The sequence below is a fragment of the Python bivittatus genome, unplaced genomic scaffold (genome assembly GCF_059951505.1).
Source record: "Python bivittatus isolate LINGU-HERP-01145 unplaced genomic scaffold, Pbiv_v1 ctg000700_np1212, whole genome shotgun sequence".
NCBI classification, from domain to species: domain Eukaryota; kingdom Metazoa; phylum Chordata; class Lepidosauria; order Squamata; family Pythonidae; genus Python; species Python bivittatus.
Window position 1 is genome coordinate 90,494,085 of NW_028277098.1, and position 17,463 is coordinate 90,511,547.

General features: G+C 38.4%; 1 protein-coding gene across 3 annotated transcripts; it reads left to right on the plus strand.

The window, feature by feature from the left end:
* Nucleotides 1-131: 131 nt before the first annotated feature.
* On the plus strand, nucleotides 132-15,099 carry CSTF1 (cleavage stimulation factor subunit 1). 3 transcript variants are annotated; one of them, XM_025174493.2, is made up of 8 exons: nucleotides 132-374; nucleotides 1,243-1,367; nucleotides 2,815-3,036; nucleotides 4,557-4,752; nucleotides 7,944-8,221; nucleotides 10,653-10,850; nucleotides 11,501-11,891; nucleotides 14,440-15,099. In XM_025174493.2, the coding sequence occupies exons 2-8, from the start codon at nucleotides 1,248-1,250 to the stop codon at nucleotides 14,697-14,699; spliced, it is 1,665 nt and encodes a 554-aa protein (XP_025030261.2). In that variant the 5' UTR covers nucleotides 132-374; nucleotides 1,243-1,247; the 3' UTR covers nucleotides 14,700-15,099. The 3 variants fall into 3 exon arrangements, with proteins under 3 accessions (XP_025030261.2, XP_007421889.3, XP_025030268.1); XM_007421827.4 differs by lacking the exon at nucleotides 132-374 and having other exon boundaries at nucleotides 876-1,367; XM_025174500.2 differs by lacking the exons at nucleotides 132-374; nucleotides 1,243-1,367; nucleotides 2,815-3,036 and adding an exon at nucleotides 3,124-3,275.
* The last annotated feature ends 2,364 nt before the right edge of the window (nucleotides 15,100-17,463 follow it).

A 17,463-nucleotide genomic window follows, 5' to 3' on the forward strand; every position in this document is an offset into this window, starting at 1 on the left:
AGCGTAAAATGCGCTTAACGTATCGAGCTTTTTTACGTTAGAGGCGTACGCTGCGCTGATTACTCAAGCAGGCGCATGAGTTTGTCATCGCGCCGCCGGGGGCGTTCGGCCTCGCTTTTCCTCTACGCAAAGTGCGTAGCTTCTCAAGCAACGGCAGCAGGCTTCCAACGGCGGCGCGGCTGTGGCAGCGGCCAGGCCAGGACTGAGGGAGACTTTAGCGTGCTTGCCTTCCCGCTCCCGGACCCGCTTTTAGACGAAAGCCCCTGCCATAAAGCTTGAGTGAGGCAGCTCCTTTACATGAGTGGACACCCTTGAGGGCTTTTGCGGGTGACACATCAGCCATTGACACAGGCATGGACCCTTGATTAGGACAGGTTGGATGTGTGATGGATCGATATCATTAGTCGGGTGCAGACTTTCAATTATGGGCAGGAAATAAGGAACTTCGCCTTATTCCTTACTACTCAATAAAAGTGGGCTGCCCTTGGGCATAAGGAGAGCCAAACAAAGCCACGGATTAATTAGATCGGGCATGACTGTTGCTGAAGGTCCATTTTGGAATTTGCCACCCGGTTTGCAATTGTTAGGTGCCGTTGCGCTCCTATGGACAATGTGTGATCTCCAAGAGTAAAGGCAGAGGGGTGTAGTGTGACACTTTATACACACAGCAATTTTTAAAAGCATGCTTGTGGCTTTTCTGCATTTTACAATCTTGATGTGTTTTTCCTCTATATAACTCAACAGGAACAATACAAAGAGGCAGTTGGCTTAGAGACTGTAATTTTATGCTTTACCACTAATTTTAAGGCCAGCCTTACAGGTTACAGAATAAGAAGGGTATGCATGAAGAATTTTCCCTGTTTATTTGAACAGTAATATACAATGGGATTGTATAGTTTATGAGCCAAGCAAGAGACACTTTGCTGCCGAGGGACTTTCCTTCCAACAGCAAAAAGTGGGGGGAAAAATTGAACTACATTGGATTTTCCAAAATAAGTGCTGCCTGTATGGTGGATATTGCCATTGCTTTATCATATCAAATTAGCAGTTCTTCACTGTTCTCCGAAACAAACAACTGCTGAAAGAGGTACCCATGAACTTAAAAAAAAAAAAAAAAAAGATTCTCCAGTCTTTTTACTTTGTAAAGGCAACATACTGGAAATGTAGAGTGATGTGCTCTTTATGAGGACAGTGAGGAGCAGATTTCAGAAGTGTGAATATTGTGATATATTATTCTCTCAGAAAGAATGTCAAGTCGTCGTATCACTCCGCCATGTGACAGGCGGCAGCTTCCATGGGGCATGAGTGGCGTGGGCTCACCCACCGGTGAACTGCGACCAATGCGATTACCATTTCTTGAAGCCGATGTGAGTAATGCTGTTCTTTTGGATTGGGGTAACTGGGCATGCTGAAGTGTAAATACCATAAATATCAAAGAAGATACTGTATGCTGAAGATTGAACATAAGAAAAATCCTGCTAGATCCAACCAAAGCCTCTTGTAATCCAGTATTTTTTTTCTACAGATATCCCTGAAAACCTTTAAGCAGGTCATATTTATCATAGGATCCTCTCCTCTTTCTCAGCAAATGATACTGAAATGTGTGCTGTTTAATAGAGGCCACATTCTAGAGCCATCATGAATGATAGCCTAACACATGCACATCGCTGAAATTTTCTATGGTTGCAAAACTTTGGAGTGACCTGCTTGAATTTACTAATATTTCAACTAAATATGTGGAGAACTGGGATTCACATCTATAGCTAACTTTTCATTCTTCTCCCAGATTCAAATTCTCTCAGATCCAAAGAACTGATTGGATTTTACTTCTAAGAATTCCTAGGAGGAGACTGGAACTTCCTTAAAGAAATCCCTTATTTAAGAAGATGCAACCTGTTCCTCACCCTTTAAGCTTCATTGCACATTATAGATATGACACAGAATCATAGCATTTCATAAAGTACAGTAAGCCCCAAGCTATCAGATGTATTTGACAGACAGTTCCCAGCATTCTGTCTGGCAATAAAACCTGTAATATATACAATACAGACCATTAGCTTCAGGGCCTTTACACTGGTATTTATTTAATTTATATAGCTGCCCAATTCAAGCAATATGACTCTGGTTTGTGGCATACAAAAATCACTAAGCAAAATATATAACAATGCATGCCATATTATTTTATTATTCCATTGCGATAGATTTCAAGCTTATATCCTGAATTAAATATTTTGAATTGAAAAGGAATTAATTGTTTGACATAACCTTTTGCTAGGGATCAGGTAGTCGGTGTAGGTACCCATGATTATTACATGAAGCCCACCTCAAGCTGACAATTTGGGCTCGTGGTGGTGCCAAAAGCTTTGAACCTGTGATTGTAATGGTGATGTTGTGCAGACATGTGCACTGATCCGAGTCCAGGTAAAAATCATGGATCCAACTTTTTTCCTTCTTTTGGGTACTGCTCCTCCACATTTTATTAACGGGATTGCTTTTTTTTTTCCTGGCAAGTCTTGTATGTCAAACAGAAATTAAAGAGTGGGACAGTTTCTCCAGGATCGAGGGAGTGATGCGGAGAACGCCGACTTTCTGCCCGTTAAAGAGTTCTCACGGGCCCAGTCGCCCTGCCAGAGCAAAAGGGAGAACGTTCGCCCAGGAAGTCCTCATTCCTTGCTCCTCTTTTCCTCCGCCCCGGGCTCGGTTTCAGCTGAGAAAATCAGGTTCTGTCGGGTTCGTCATTTCCAGCGTCAGAGCGCGCGTCCAGCGTAGCAATCTCTGGGTCTTGTGGGATTGATTGCCTTTCCCTTCTTCCAGCCGCGGCTTCAATCGATGTGCGGAGGCTCGATGCAGCAGCCTGTTCGACGGAGCGGTCCTCGGGCCAGACTGCTGCTGCCGCCGCCGCCACAGCCGCCGCCCCCTCTGCCGCCGCCCCCGCCGCCCGCTCCGCTCCACCTGCCCGCGCAGTCGCCCCTTGACGCCGTCGGGCCGCCAGCAGCCATCCTGAGCGGAGATCGATCCCGGGCGAAAGACGGGCTAGTAAGTGTCGGATCTGGTAGTTCCCGCGTCAGCCATTCGTTTCCCCCACATGGAAGGCGGGAGGAGGTGGTGCCCTTCGTGCCTCTTGACCTATCCCCGTGGGTATAAAGCGGTCGCCCTGGAAAAAGATGGAGTCGAGAAGGAGTGGGTATTTGTAGTTGGTTGCTACAACAATGGGAGATCCTAAAATAATAAACATGAAAAAGATTTTGATTTTAAAAACTTCAGTCCTGCATAAAGTAAGCTCCACCCACCCTTGCTGTATATCAAATCCTTAGCCTATCTAGGCCAGGGTTACAGTTTTTTGGAGGAGACCTACAAGTAGTTGAGAGCAGTGGGCTGCTTTTTGCTGTGTGGGTATCTGCAAGTAGTATTCAGGCACTAGCAAAGCACACTGTTCTAATCTTAATTTTCTGAAATAATTGAATCGCCCAGGTTCACAAAACACACTGAATTATAAAGTAACAACAGTGGCTGGGTTTGCAGGCACGGTGTACAAAGTTAAGATTATATGAGTGCTGTCATAAGAGATACTTGTACAGCATGCTAATCTTATGGTTTACTGAACCCTGATTATAGACTTAACTCAGTTGGCTGTGTTAACACACTGAATCAGAAATTAACAACAGTGTCTGGATTAGCATAGCATAGTAATCCTCCAAAAAAACTAACTAAGCTTAGCATATTATGGTAACACAGTAGCCAAACCACAAATTCAGTAACTACAGTTTAGCCCAAGGAGTGTAAACTGAGACAGCCTATCTCTGAACTTTCCGTATAGCTGCTGTGGTTCTTTTGTTCAATTGTTAGAATCTCTGTTTTAAGAAATTATTATTATTACATCTTGTAACAAGGAATTCTACAAATGTATTGCCTTGTTTTAGGCAATACTCAGTACCTCCTTCCTGCTGTTACATTAATGGCATGTTTTATAAATAGTTCCTTCTGTACCTTTGTTCTTTAGTCTATTTAATTTTCAAAGAGATTTTTAAATATTCTAAATCAGATGCAGCTGGATAATTTTTACTATCCAAATTCTTGTTAGTGTTACGTCCAGGCATCTTTTTCCTGCCATTGTACCCAATTTAAAAGTCTAAATATCAATTTAATGTTAGACTTGAGTGCAAACAGCTTGCAGACAAGGTTGTCTAAAGACCTATCTTATATATATATATCTGACCACCCTATTTGGATCATCTACGGAAGTCTGTATTGTCTTTAGTATCTGATGTGTGAAAATAGAAAGAAAAGGTTTCTCTGTGGTTGCAGTCTAGACTTCTCTCTGGTTAGAAAAATCAGTCTCTCCTACTCCTTTCTAATGTTCTATCACTACCTGCTCATATATTTTATAGTTGTTTATGTAAAAATACTTTTCAGACACTATGATTTTTTTTTGCCACCTAGTTCATTTTTACTAGTACTTTATCATTCTGTTTTGGGATTTTTCTTCTGAAAAATAGAAAACTAGATAAATGTCATTCATTTTGTCACACGTGTAAACAGTTTTATTTTTGTTTTAGACACCTGGAAGGCAGCCCTTGCTCACAATGTATAGACCAAAAGTAAGCCTTAAAGACCGGCAACAACTTTACAAGCTTATTATTAGTCAGCTGTTATATGATGGTTATATCAACATTGCTAATGGTCTGATAAATGAAGTAAAGCCACAGTCTGTCTGTGCACCCTCTGAGCAACTGTTGCATCTTATTAAACTAGGTAAGTTGAAACATCAGTGAACAAAAATAAAATGTTACGGTAATATTTTATGGTATGCTAAATTTGATTATGGTTATTTCCACATTGAAAGCTATTGTTTTAACATGACCTCTCCCACATATCATTAATTAAATATTATAGCTGTACAGAGATCCAGGGTCAAAGGGCAAAATGTAATTTGGCTGCTGTACAAGTCCAAGAAAAGATTTAGCTGCTTTAAGGTATTTCCCAATGGTACTATATATACATTCTGAACCATATGTTGTCCTGTGAATCCAGATCTCTGCATAGCTAGCTTGCTTATTTGATTGATTGATTGATTGATTGATTGATTGGCTGATTGATTGATATGGCAGCCCATCTTATTTGATTCTGGACAACTTACAATAAAATAAAACACAAACAATGCAAAAAAAATTAAAACACAGCAGCCAGGAATCATAAAACCACCATTAACTTAACCAGGAGATGTACTCCATCACACACCCAGGCCCCAGGTTCAGGCATAGAACCAAGTTTTTGGTTCTGTCTTTTAAAATAATGTTGGGCAATATACCAGCCAATTGTCCCAGATCGAATAAAGACAGAAGGACAATGTTCAAGTGTACCAATGGAGGCGAATATGTCCAATGTTCAAGTGTGTCTAGCTATCATTTTATTTATTATTAGTTATATCCTATCTTTATTTTGTACAACTCCAAGGAGTGTGTGCCATGCTGTCACCTCGTATTTTGCCCACAACAACAGACTAAGGTGGGTTGGACTGAGAGAGAGTGACTGTTCCAAAGTCACCCAGCTGGCTTTCATGCCTAAAATTGGACTAGAACTCATAGTCTCCCAGTTTCTAGTCTAGACCATTGCACCAAACCAGCTCTCCTGTATCAAACCAAACTATCATATTTCATAAACACGCTCATAATAAGATATTAATGATTTTGTTGATATCCTAATGATAAATATACATACTATGGTGGTTTCCACTGCAGCCCTCAGTGCCTTCATTTTTATTGTAAAACTTGTTCAGGTGAATACATTTGAAACTAGACTACACCTTACTATTAGTGCTTATTAATAGTAAGGAGTCTTGCTAGTACACAAGTAAGTTCTATATATATATTGTAAAAACAACTGAGTAATGGTGCAATTCTAATGGACTTTTAGAGCTTTTTCTGAGGTGTTTCTAGCTTTCTGACTTTAAATGGTGATCTAACTGTAATGTCAAACTATACATTGGTGTTACTGTAAGGGACTCTCCTCACCTTCCTTTTTCCTACTGTTTTACATATTCCAAGACTTCCTTTTTTATTGGTTTCAAATTTTGATTTGCATGGAAATAAATGACATACTATGATTTGTACAAGAGAGGGAAGGAAGTAATTGGATTGTGGAAAGGAAAGGAAAGGAAAGGAAAGGAAAGGAAAGGAAAGGAAAGGAAAGGAAAGGAAAGGAAAGGAAAGGAAAGGAAAGGGCATACAAAGCAAGTTTTGCTCATATATTCTAAAGCAAGACTTGGTATTATGTTTGAATCAAATCAATGCTAGAAGATATACCAGTTTTATTTGATAAGCATTCTCTATTCAGCTTATCTATAGATATTAAAATGGTATGCATTAACCTTCCACTTATTATATATTTTATAATATTTTTACTTAGACTTACAAGCTGCCAACTATTAAAAATCTCTTAGTAGTTCAAAATAAGATAAAACAAAATATTTGTTATTTTAACAGAAATCAGTTGAACAGTAACTAAACACAAATATTAGTCTTATAGTATGCCCTTCTCTGCATATAAGTACCACTGAACTCAGTATGACAGATTTCTGAATAGATGTTTATGTGATTGTACTCATTATGTGGCACTATTACTATAAATACAGGTAGTCCTTGACTTATGATAACAGTTGGGACTGGAATTTCCATTGCTAAATAATGCAGCCATAAAGCACGACTACATCGCTTAGCAATGGCAATGTCTGCAGTCCTGGTTGCCATCATTAACTGAATCCCACAGTTGTTAGGCAAGGCAACTTCCTGCTGGCTTCCCACGACCAAACTCAGTGGTTGTGGGAAGTCCCAGGCCAGCAGGCACGTAAATGCTGCCAAGTGGAGGAAGATGCGTGGGGGAGGGTCAGGGAGGGTGCAAGAGGTGCCACGTGGGTCAGAGAAGGTACGTGAGGGTGTGGTGCTGGTCAGAAGGGGTGGGCAGGGGTGCACAAGAGGTGCATGGGTTGGGGAGGGTGTGCAGGGGTGCCACACAGGTCAGGGAGGTTGTGTAGGGGTGCACAAGGGGCGCCACATGGGTCAGGGAGGGTGCATAGGGATTCAGGTTGGGGGGTGCATGAGAGGCTGGCATGGCGTGAGTGCAGAGGGGCTGGGGGAGGGTGCACAAGTGGGGGAGACTTACCCCAGCAACTTGCAGTTTTCCCTACCAGCTTCCTCTTTGACTTTCTGAGGAAGCCGGCATGGAAGGTTGCAAACAGCGATCATGGGATCGTGGGGCGCTTGGCAACCGGTCATAAATGTGAACGGATTGCCAAGCATCCAGATCATGATCATGTGACTGCAAGGGTGCTGGGATGGCTGCAACTTCGAGGTGCAGTTGTAAGTCTCCATTTTCAGCACCGTCGTAACTTCAAATGGTCATAAGTTGAGGACTACCTGTAAAATCATAGAGTTGGAGATGGTCATTTAAGTCATCAAGTCCATCACCTGATCGATGGCTGCCCAGCCCTTACTTGAACATCCAGTGAAAAGAAACGCAACACTTCCTTAGAAGGTGGCTTCATTAAGTGATTCTGTTGGTAAATTGCTGTGTTTGGAAGTTTTCCCTAATATACTGTGCAGTCAATTTTTTTTATATAACTTATTTCATGTTGTGCACTTTAGATTAGAAAGAACCAATCTTCTCCTTTTTTATGTGACATTCTTTTAGCAATACCATATCCACTCTGTTTTTGTTTTATTCAAGACTCAATACATCCTTACAGGATTTAGTGACTGATCATCCTTATTGCTTTTTTCTAAATTATGCAGAATAGAATTGAACTGTTGCTTCCTGTGATTTGGAATCTATACTTATTTTGATGCAGCCTAAAATTACATTTGCCTCTTGTGCAGTCACATGGTACATTACTGAATCATACTCAGTTTGTATTTAAAAAATAAGGTTTGGTGTGTTCTCTCTTCCAGGAATGGAGAATGACGATAGTGCAGTTCAGTATGCAATTGGACGCTCTGATACAGTAGCTCCTGGAACAGGAATTGACTTGGAGTTTGATGCAGATGTACAGACTATGTCCCCAGAAGCATCTGAATATGAGACATGTTATGTCACATCTCACAAAGGACCATGTCGTGTAGCTACATATAGCAGAGATGGACAGTTAATTGCTACAGGATCAGCAGATGCGTCAATAAAGATACTTGATACCGAGAGAATGTTGGCAAAAAGTGCTATGCCTATTGAGGTAAATATTAAAATAGTATAAATCCATAGGTATATATATTATTGCTTCGGCTATTTTTGATCATTGCTGTTCTCATAAAGAAATACTGAACGGTAAATGGAAGGACTGTTTGACAATCTTCAGAATTCAGGCTCTAGTTATTTAATCAATGAAAAATACATATTTCCCCAGATTTCTATGAAAATACATAAATTTGTAGAAGAAATTGTTGCAGGAGGTACAAATAACTGCAGACATAGTTGTGGATGGCCTTTGAAGATTAACTTTTGCTGGGGACTTGGGAAGGATAGAGCTCACCTCTGCTGCTCACTTCCTGAATTTTAACCCTTTTTGTATTGTCTAAAGAGAGCTTCCCTGTCTTATTTTTCCCTATCCATTCCCCTGTTCCTTTTACCTCATCTCCATCCAATTTTGTTCTGCCCACTTTCCCTTTCTGCGCCAGTACAGTATTCCCAGAACAGCTATCCTTACCTATGCTCAGTCTCCATTCTCTTTTTTGTTTCATTTTGTTTCTCTGCCTTGCTTTATGTATGCATTTATGTATATACTTGTGCATCAGAGCAGTTTCTATGTAAGAGAGAAAATAGTATACACTAATAGGGATGGGGTATGTTCCAGCTGGAGTTGGCAAGGTGGAGAAGCTTACAAGTATTTTAAGTGTTCAGAATTTTTCCCATCTATTCTTCCATGTGGGGATGGGAATACCATTTTAATTCAGAATACTCTTTTCCAGTAAATGTTATATAGGCACTGTAGAGTACATGAAGTATCTGAACCCATTCTAAGATCAGGTCTGGTTTGGGGAAAAATGACTTTGATCATCTTGATGATCTTTATCAAGAGAGTTGTGACAGGGCATGACCCTATTGTTTATCCTTATCACATAGTGTCTTTTGATTTCATTGTCCAAGGTAGCTTTCTGGGCTAGCTTAATAGTGTTAAAGTAAGAGGCACTATGTTGCAGTGTTTCCTTTCTTACTGTAGAATTGGTCTTGAAAGGTGACTCTGAGATTGGCAGTTGTGTTGTGGGATGCACAGGCACAATTTTGTCCCCAGTGCAATTTAATATCTATATGAGGCTGTTGGGTGAAGTCATTAAGAGTTTTGGGCCAAGTATCATCAATATATTAATGATAAATGGTTTTTCTCTCTTATATCTGAGTGAGGTACGACAGTGCATGATTGTGAACAATAGTTGGATTTGCTGATGGGCTTATCAGGGGCAAATAGGTTAATATCGATATTTGGTAAAAGTGTGGTTCTGCAGATGAGTAGTTCCTGGAAAATGCCTCTCTTGGATGAGGTCATACTCTGCTTGAAGGAACAGGTGGACAATATGGAGTTCTTGGTGAATACATTATTTATGATTGGAGGCCCAGGTGGCCAAGAATGTGTATTATTAGTTTTATCTAGTTTGGTAACTACAGACTTTCCTGGATGGTATTAGTCTGTCCACGTTGATTGCAGCATACAACTTTAATAAGTTGTTGTTGTTGTTGTTGTTGTTATACTTTTTATTGGTAACTACCCCAAGACTCATTCAAAAGTTACAGCTAAATGGGGCAGCTAGATTGAACACTGAAGTTCTGAACTACACACATACTATGCTTTACCTGAAAGTTAAACTGATAGTTAATTTTCAGATCCTGTTCAAGATCCTGTTCTTGATATTTTGTGAAACAGCTTGATTCTGTATAATATTTCACTGCAAACTGAAATTGTTTTCAAATTAGTTAGAAATATGCTCTAAATTTCAGCAGATGGTAGCATCTAACAGTCCTTGGCTGATTTCAGAAGCTAGGCAGGGTTGGCCACAGTGGTATTCAGACCTGGGAATTCCAGGACTGTTGGCTAGACTAGAAAATTGAAATATAACCTGGAAGAAGGCAGTGGTAAAATGCTTAGGTAACACTGTCAAAATAAGCTGTATGGATGTGTCTGTGAAATCATTAGGAGTCAAGATTAATTTGATAAGATTATAATTTGTGCTCTGAGAACAACACAGAGGTAATTTCAAAAAACAAACAAAAATATTTAGAAAAAGAATCATTTGTATTGTTGAAATGCATTCTAGACAAAGCACATTTCTGAATATGTGAAATAATCATATTTTATATTATTTACTGTATAAGCCATGGCATTAGGTGGGCTGTCAAAATTTTGAAAAGTGCTCACATGACCACAATCTGCCATGTGGGGGTTTGAATGTATCCTAATCTGTTTCAATTTCTTTTCTCATAAAATGGATTTGTATTAGCCTACTTTAAATAATTGTTAGGTTCTGTACGAGAGAACATTGTGAAAAGGTGCTGATCCATTGTGTTGTTTGTGGTGTAACTCTCTACAAAGGAAATTATAGGTGTATTCACTTGTATTTTATGTCATATATTTAAAAGACTCTAGTTAAATGCTGTATTTCTAATTTTTTCAGGTTATGATGAATGAAACAGCTCAGCAAAACATGGAGAACCATCCCGTTATTAGGACTCTTTATGATCATGTGGATGAGGTGACATGTTTAGCTTTTCATCCAACTGAACAAATCCTTGCGTCTGGATCAAGAGACTACACGCTTAAATTATTTGACTACTCAAAACCATCTGCCAAGAGAGCTTTCAAATATATTCAGGTCAGATTCTCTAATCATACATTTTTAAGAAATAAATATCTCCATAAGAAATTCAGAAAAGGTTTGAAAGCCTTGCTGATGTTACTGAATATTTACCTAATTAGTAACTTTTGGATATAAGGACATAAATCATACTCAATGATGTAGCTATTCAGACCACATTTTAGTTTTAAAACTATGGGGCAAATTAAGCATGATAACAAGTTCTGTTTCTCTTTCTGTTTTGCTTCTTTTAATTTTTGTTTTTCAACTGAAATTCAACATTGGAAGTTAGTGAGTGCATAACAATGTGATAGTTGACAAAAAAAACCCTTTTAATCCCAAACTGCTTGGTAGGAAAATATCTCTTTTCTGTAATCAGTGTCCTTTTCTTTAAAACTTTGAAAATGTTTGTGTTTTTTTAAATATTAGTTCACCAGTCAGGCATTTTTAGAGTGAAAATAGAACTTTCTCCCCCCTCCTTTTTTTTTTCTCCAAATGTATACTCTCTCTTGTATCCTGTCTGACTTATTCAGATACCCATGTTCTTCTGTGGATACGAATTCATTCTATGTTTGATACATCTACTAGCATAGCAGTTGTTTTTTAGGTGTGTTACAGTTATAGGATAGTGCCCTCTAATGTTAATTGTTTAATTTCCAATTAAACAGGAAGCAGAAATGCTGCGCTCTATATCTTTCCATCCTTCTGGGGATTTCATACTTGTTGGGACACAGCATCCTACCCTGCGGCTATATGATGTTAATACTTTCCAGTGCTTTGTATCTTGCAATCCTCAAGATCAACATACAGATGCTATATGCTCAGTTAACTACAATGCAAGTGCTAACATGTATGTAACAGGCAGCAAAGATGGATGCATCAAATTGTGGGATGGAGTTTCAAATCGTTGTATCACTACTTTTGAGAAGGCACATGATGGTGCTGAAGTCTGTTCTGCCATTTTCTCTAAGAACTCCAAGTACATTCTTTCAAGTGGAAAGGATTCTGTGGCTAAATTGTGGGAGATATCAACAGGAAGGACCCTAGTCAAATATACAGGTGGGTGAAAACTAATCTGAACAATATAATCTGTCTTTCTCTGGTTTGGCTTTTGCAGTGATTCCTAGGTAGTTATGGCAAGCTAAGTGTATTTAATATTTATTTTTCCCATGGATTTTAGCAGTGCATAGTCCAAAACTGTTGTTAGATGATCACAATTTTTCACTTAGCCAATAAGTGTAAAATCAGGTTTCTTCGTGAGCTTGGAACATTTTGTTTTAGCTCAGAAGAAAAAAAAACAGTGGTGGACTGAATTTTTCCGTGTTTCTCCTAAGCAACTGAATGATATAAAGTCTGTAAAAAGTATTTTATGAATAACTTCAAACATTTTTCCTGTTCTGTAATTTTATGAGTTAATACTATTTTAAGTATTATAAAATAGTATTTACATTAAGTATATATGTAAGTACAATAATTTATTAAGTAAAACATAACATCTCAGAGATCTAGGAGAAATTCAGAGTATAATCTGCAAACTTGCCAGGAGCGTATATTGTATTTCTGAATTGTTCTTCCTTAGATAACAAATATTTTTAAGCGAAATTCCTGGGTAGGTTCAGGCATTAACACATGCCTTTCAGTAATACTTGGTATTAAAATGATGTTGCTTCTTTTTAGTGTTTATCATGAAATGCAGCACAAAATGTAAGCTTGGCATTTCTCTGCTCAATGCTTTTTTCCCTTTCACCTTCATTGTGAAATATTTTTAAACAATGTAAAGCTCCTAAAAGAATAATCAGAAATCATTTAAACTGATCTATCTTTTGAGGTTATCTTACCATTTTCAAATTTCAGTTTATAATACATCAAGCCAGCAGGGTGCAGCCAAGATTTGGCATGCTGAAAACATTGGGTGTTACTGTGCTTCCTTAACAAACAAAATTGGAGAATCCTCTTTACTATGCGTGCTCTAATTGGAACAGATCCAGACAAGGCAGCTGCCTTACCCGCCATACATAGCAAACACCGTACTGCCCCCATTCTGAATCTACCCTCACTGGGACTAAACTGGGACTAAGGCCACCCTCTTAACATCAGTACAGATTGGCATGAATTGAGAGAAGACTGCTGCCCCCACCCCCAGAAACTATTCTTAGGCCTTAGTAATTAGAACATAATATTTCTAATACATTGTAATACATTATAATCTACAAATATGCAGGTTCCATATATAGTCATTATTTTTATTTAGATTTGTAAGGCCATCTACTTGATAAATGACTCTTGTATGCAACATAGATACTGTTCTTTAAATTCTGGGAGGCATATTTTGGCTCTTTTAGTTCTCTGGAATTTTGCAAGTTGTCAATAGAAATTTGAGGACTGATGTCATACTCCATTATAATGAAGTTGAACACTGCAGATTTCTCTGAGTAAACTGATAACTATATCTACCTTGTGTGCTGTCTCTCCATTTTTCCTGACTGCAGTTCATTTGCAGTCTAATCCTGCTCTTAGCCCTAGCTCAATTAAATAAGCCTTATTGAATGAAATATGATTTACAGATAAGTCTTGATAAAATTTCATGTTAGTTGATTGTTTCACTGATATTAATTAATGGATTTATTTAACACTTATTTATTAAACTATTATCTTAAGAATTCTATGGAATAATTAGAGCAGCGTTATCTACAGGTAGGGTGCTAGTATTTTTGTATATGTCTTACAACACTGTAAATTTGGGCAATGTATACAGCTCTTTCTTTCCCATCTCATATTGTATATGTTCATGGATTTCACAGTTTCTTGTACAGAGAGTAATCCAGACTTTTTTCTCTTTTTCATTTTTTAAATAAGAGAACAGTTGTAGATGAAAGAATAGCATGTTGTCTTCTCTTAATAACACTAATTCCCCTAATGAGTAAAAAAAAAAACCCATAGATTCTGGCTGTTTTTGAAAAGCCACATATGGTATCTTTCTTATACCTTTGTATTACCTTCTTCTTTGGGGTGTTAAGCTACATCTCCAATAGCTGAGTCTCATTCTGCTCTTGAAACAACAGCTGACCTGAAATTATAGCAGTTCTCTATAGTTCATGGCAAATGTTCATAATGGACAGAGGAAACTTGTATCCTTTTACACTCAGGGGAAGCTTTGAAACATAAGTTGATCTTGACTGCTGATGACTTCGTGGATATGTCCAGGTAGTTTTCTTGGCAGCAATAGATAAGTGGTTTACCATTGCTTTCTGGGATGATTATGTCAACCTCCCAGTCTGGCCTACAGCCTGGAGGTCTTCCATCCAGGCCTGACCCTATTTAGCTTCTGGGTTCAGAGATGGTCATGTGAGAAATTAAGGCCTATTCCCAAATACTATGAATTTGGAGAAGAATATGAACTAGTCTGTAGTTTGGTAAACACTGAGGATTTTCTTTTCTGTGAATACTCTTGCTGACATTAGTAATGAATATTTTGGTGCCCATAGTAGGAGATTTGACATTCTTATTGTTGGGATTTAATACTTAACAATATTGGATCCACTTGGCAAAGGATGGAATGTGTTAATATCGTATAATTAATTGTATACATATGCTGTTAAACCTGCAGGAGCTGGCCTGAGTGGACGCCAAGTTCACAGGACACAGGCTGTTTTTAATCACACAGAAGACTATGTGCTGCTGCCAGATGAAAGGACCATTAGCCTTTGCTGCTGGGATTCACGAACAGCAGAACGAAGAAATCTTCTTTCCTTGGGGCATAATAGCATAGTTCGCTGTATTGTCCATTCTCCTACAAATCCTGGGTTTATGACTTGCAGCGATGACTATAGAGCTCGATTTTGGTACCGAAGGTCAACTACAGATTAAAACTGCAGTTCTGAAATACTTGCCCAAATTTTATTCCATTTTCTTTTACAAATAAGTCTGTTTTTATTATGATTAATTTAAGAAGTTTGAAACTGAATCATCTGTAGGAAAGAAGCCCTACCTTAAGGGTATTTTTAAAGTTGTGGTCATATATTTAAAAAAAAAAAAGTAAGCTTAATTTTTCTTTCTTAAGTATACAAGTCTGCCTATTTTTACTACTTAAAGTTGGCCTTTTGTTTTTGTGTTTTTAACAAAATGTTTAATATTCTTGATTTCTTTTGATATACGAATAATTGTCTAGTTCTGACTTGTAATTTTGTACCATGCTTTAATGCTTTGTTAATTATTATTTAGACAATTTACACTTGGTAGCTTACAGTTCTCTTATTAAAATTGATTCTTACAATGGTGTGTCTTCATTTTCTCAGAATTAGTCATTTCCTCTTTCTACCTCATAATCCCAAATAAGGAATACATATTATGATTGCAAAATACTTCTAGGAAGTTCTGGTTAATCAGGTGCTTAGTTTATACTTCTCTGAGCTAAGATTGGTTTGAAGGTGACACTTCAAAGAAATTTCATCACCACGATATATATAACGGACAACTGCAAATTGGATTTTAATCTGTTCTATTCCCAAAGACTTGAAATGGATAATATGTTAGGAAAAAACAGTGAATAATTAAAAGTCTATTAAAATGAGCCCATCTTCATTCCCATTTACAGATAAGTTGTTCAGATATACTCTTAAATATTCAACCAACATAAATATTTTCCTGACATTGACTTTTCACATGGGAACATTTACAGCCAAGGCATTTTCCTTGTACACATTGAGAAATAACGATTGTGTGTGAAATGAAGTTTTGCTCAATAGCATACTAAAACATAGTTTAATAAGGTGCAGTTAGATTTGAACAATAAAAACATTTTACAAACCAGAATGGCTAAATTCACACAGGGTGCTAAACTATAATATAGTTGGCTTACTGCATAATAGCAAATTTGAAAACAGGCAGTGAAATAATGAGCTAATAAATGTTTCGTTACCTGGCTAGGTAACATCTTCAGTGCTAGAATGGAATGGGGTTTGCTTTCTGCTTACATAGTTCCTTGATTAGGGGGGAAAAATAAAACGCCCCCACCAACACTGATGGCAGGGCATGCCACTGTATATAAACAGAGAGCAAGCCCTATTCCATTCTAGCACTGAAGATGTTACCTAGCTGGGTAATGAAACATTTGCAAGAAAACAACCAAGCTCAGAGAACCCTAAGGATTTCACACTTCAACCCTGAGCTACACATATTCTCTTCTAATGGTAATGTGCTAATACTTATCACAACTTCCTAAAGTCTTGCTCTTAAAGTTGTTTTGGCAAAGTAGTTTTATTCCTAAGAAGTACTAAAAAAAAAAAATTATTTCTAACAGGAAGTGAACCCGTTGAATGTTGTGTAAACTTCAAAAAGAGGAAGGGACTGCCAGGCCTACAAATACTTGGGGTTACAATTCCCACACTCCAATAGAAGAGAATGTCTCTAGCTCAGGGTTGAACTGTGGAGGCCTTGGTGCTCTCTGGGCTTGGCTGTTTGCTTTTAGATGTTCCGTTACCCGACTAGGTAACATGAATCATCAAGAGTGCCAAGGAATCCACAATTCCCATGCTTTTATGTTAATGGCTATGCTGGCTAGTTCTATAGGAGTTGAAGCACCTGATTGTCAATCTAACCTTCTTGAGATCATGGCTGTGCTTGCATGACATCTGAATCACAAACCAGCCATATTTTAGGTTAGTGAGCTGTTCAAGCCCACACAACCATTGTGTGGTTAATTTGTGATTCATTATTTCATGAAACCCATAAGTTAACTTGTATGAACATAGTATGCAACAAGAAGGAACAGCAGTACCTTTAGATGTCTTGGTTCTTTTCTGCTGGGAAGTGCTCTAAATTGGGTATAGCTGAAGCAAGGGACTGAGCAGTGGCAATAGTGTGCAGATTGAGGCCCTTTTAGGGGCACCTTATTCAGGAGCCACAGGGCATGGAACTGGCTGTACCCAGAACCTGACTGGGCAACTAAGAGTGAGTAACAATCAGAAAATAATATTTAATCATATGCCTGTTTTGTATTTGGGAAAGAGGAGCATACTGACCATGTAGGAAAATGTATGCACTTTTTTATGCACTTTCCTTTTTAAAAAAATGTAAAATGTCTCCAATTTTAATCTGGAAATTGTACCCCAAATTTGGAAAAAGCTGACACAATCTGCAGAACGCAAAGTATCAAGAAACTGAGTGAAGCAGAAAAGATGAATGCGTGGATCAGAAGTCATTTCTAAAATCCCATTGTTTTAGCTTCTGGAAACTGCTCTAGGGGACTGGTCTAAGTGCCCCTGTTGAGTATAAATTAAAGATGGGGAGGGGGACCATCTGCAGCTGTTTCTGCTTTCTCTTTTCCTGCTCACTCTATTTTCAGCCTGGTTTAACCAGATGTACCCAGCAGCAGGGGGCAGAGAAAAAAAGGCCTAGGGAAAAATAAACCCTAGATTGAGATAAAGGGGTGGGGAAAGTTAAAAATGTGATTAATGATGAAACAAATGTGATACACAATCATTCCTTCCCTTTCCACCCTTCAAGCCCAAGTATTGTGAGAGGAGGGGGATCAGCTGCTCTGGGAGAACTGTGAGCTTTATAGAATATTTGGAGGGGAATTGGCCAGAAGGGGGGAAGATTTGATGGACCATGTGGGAATTGGCTTGAAGCT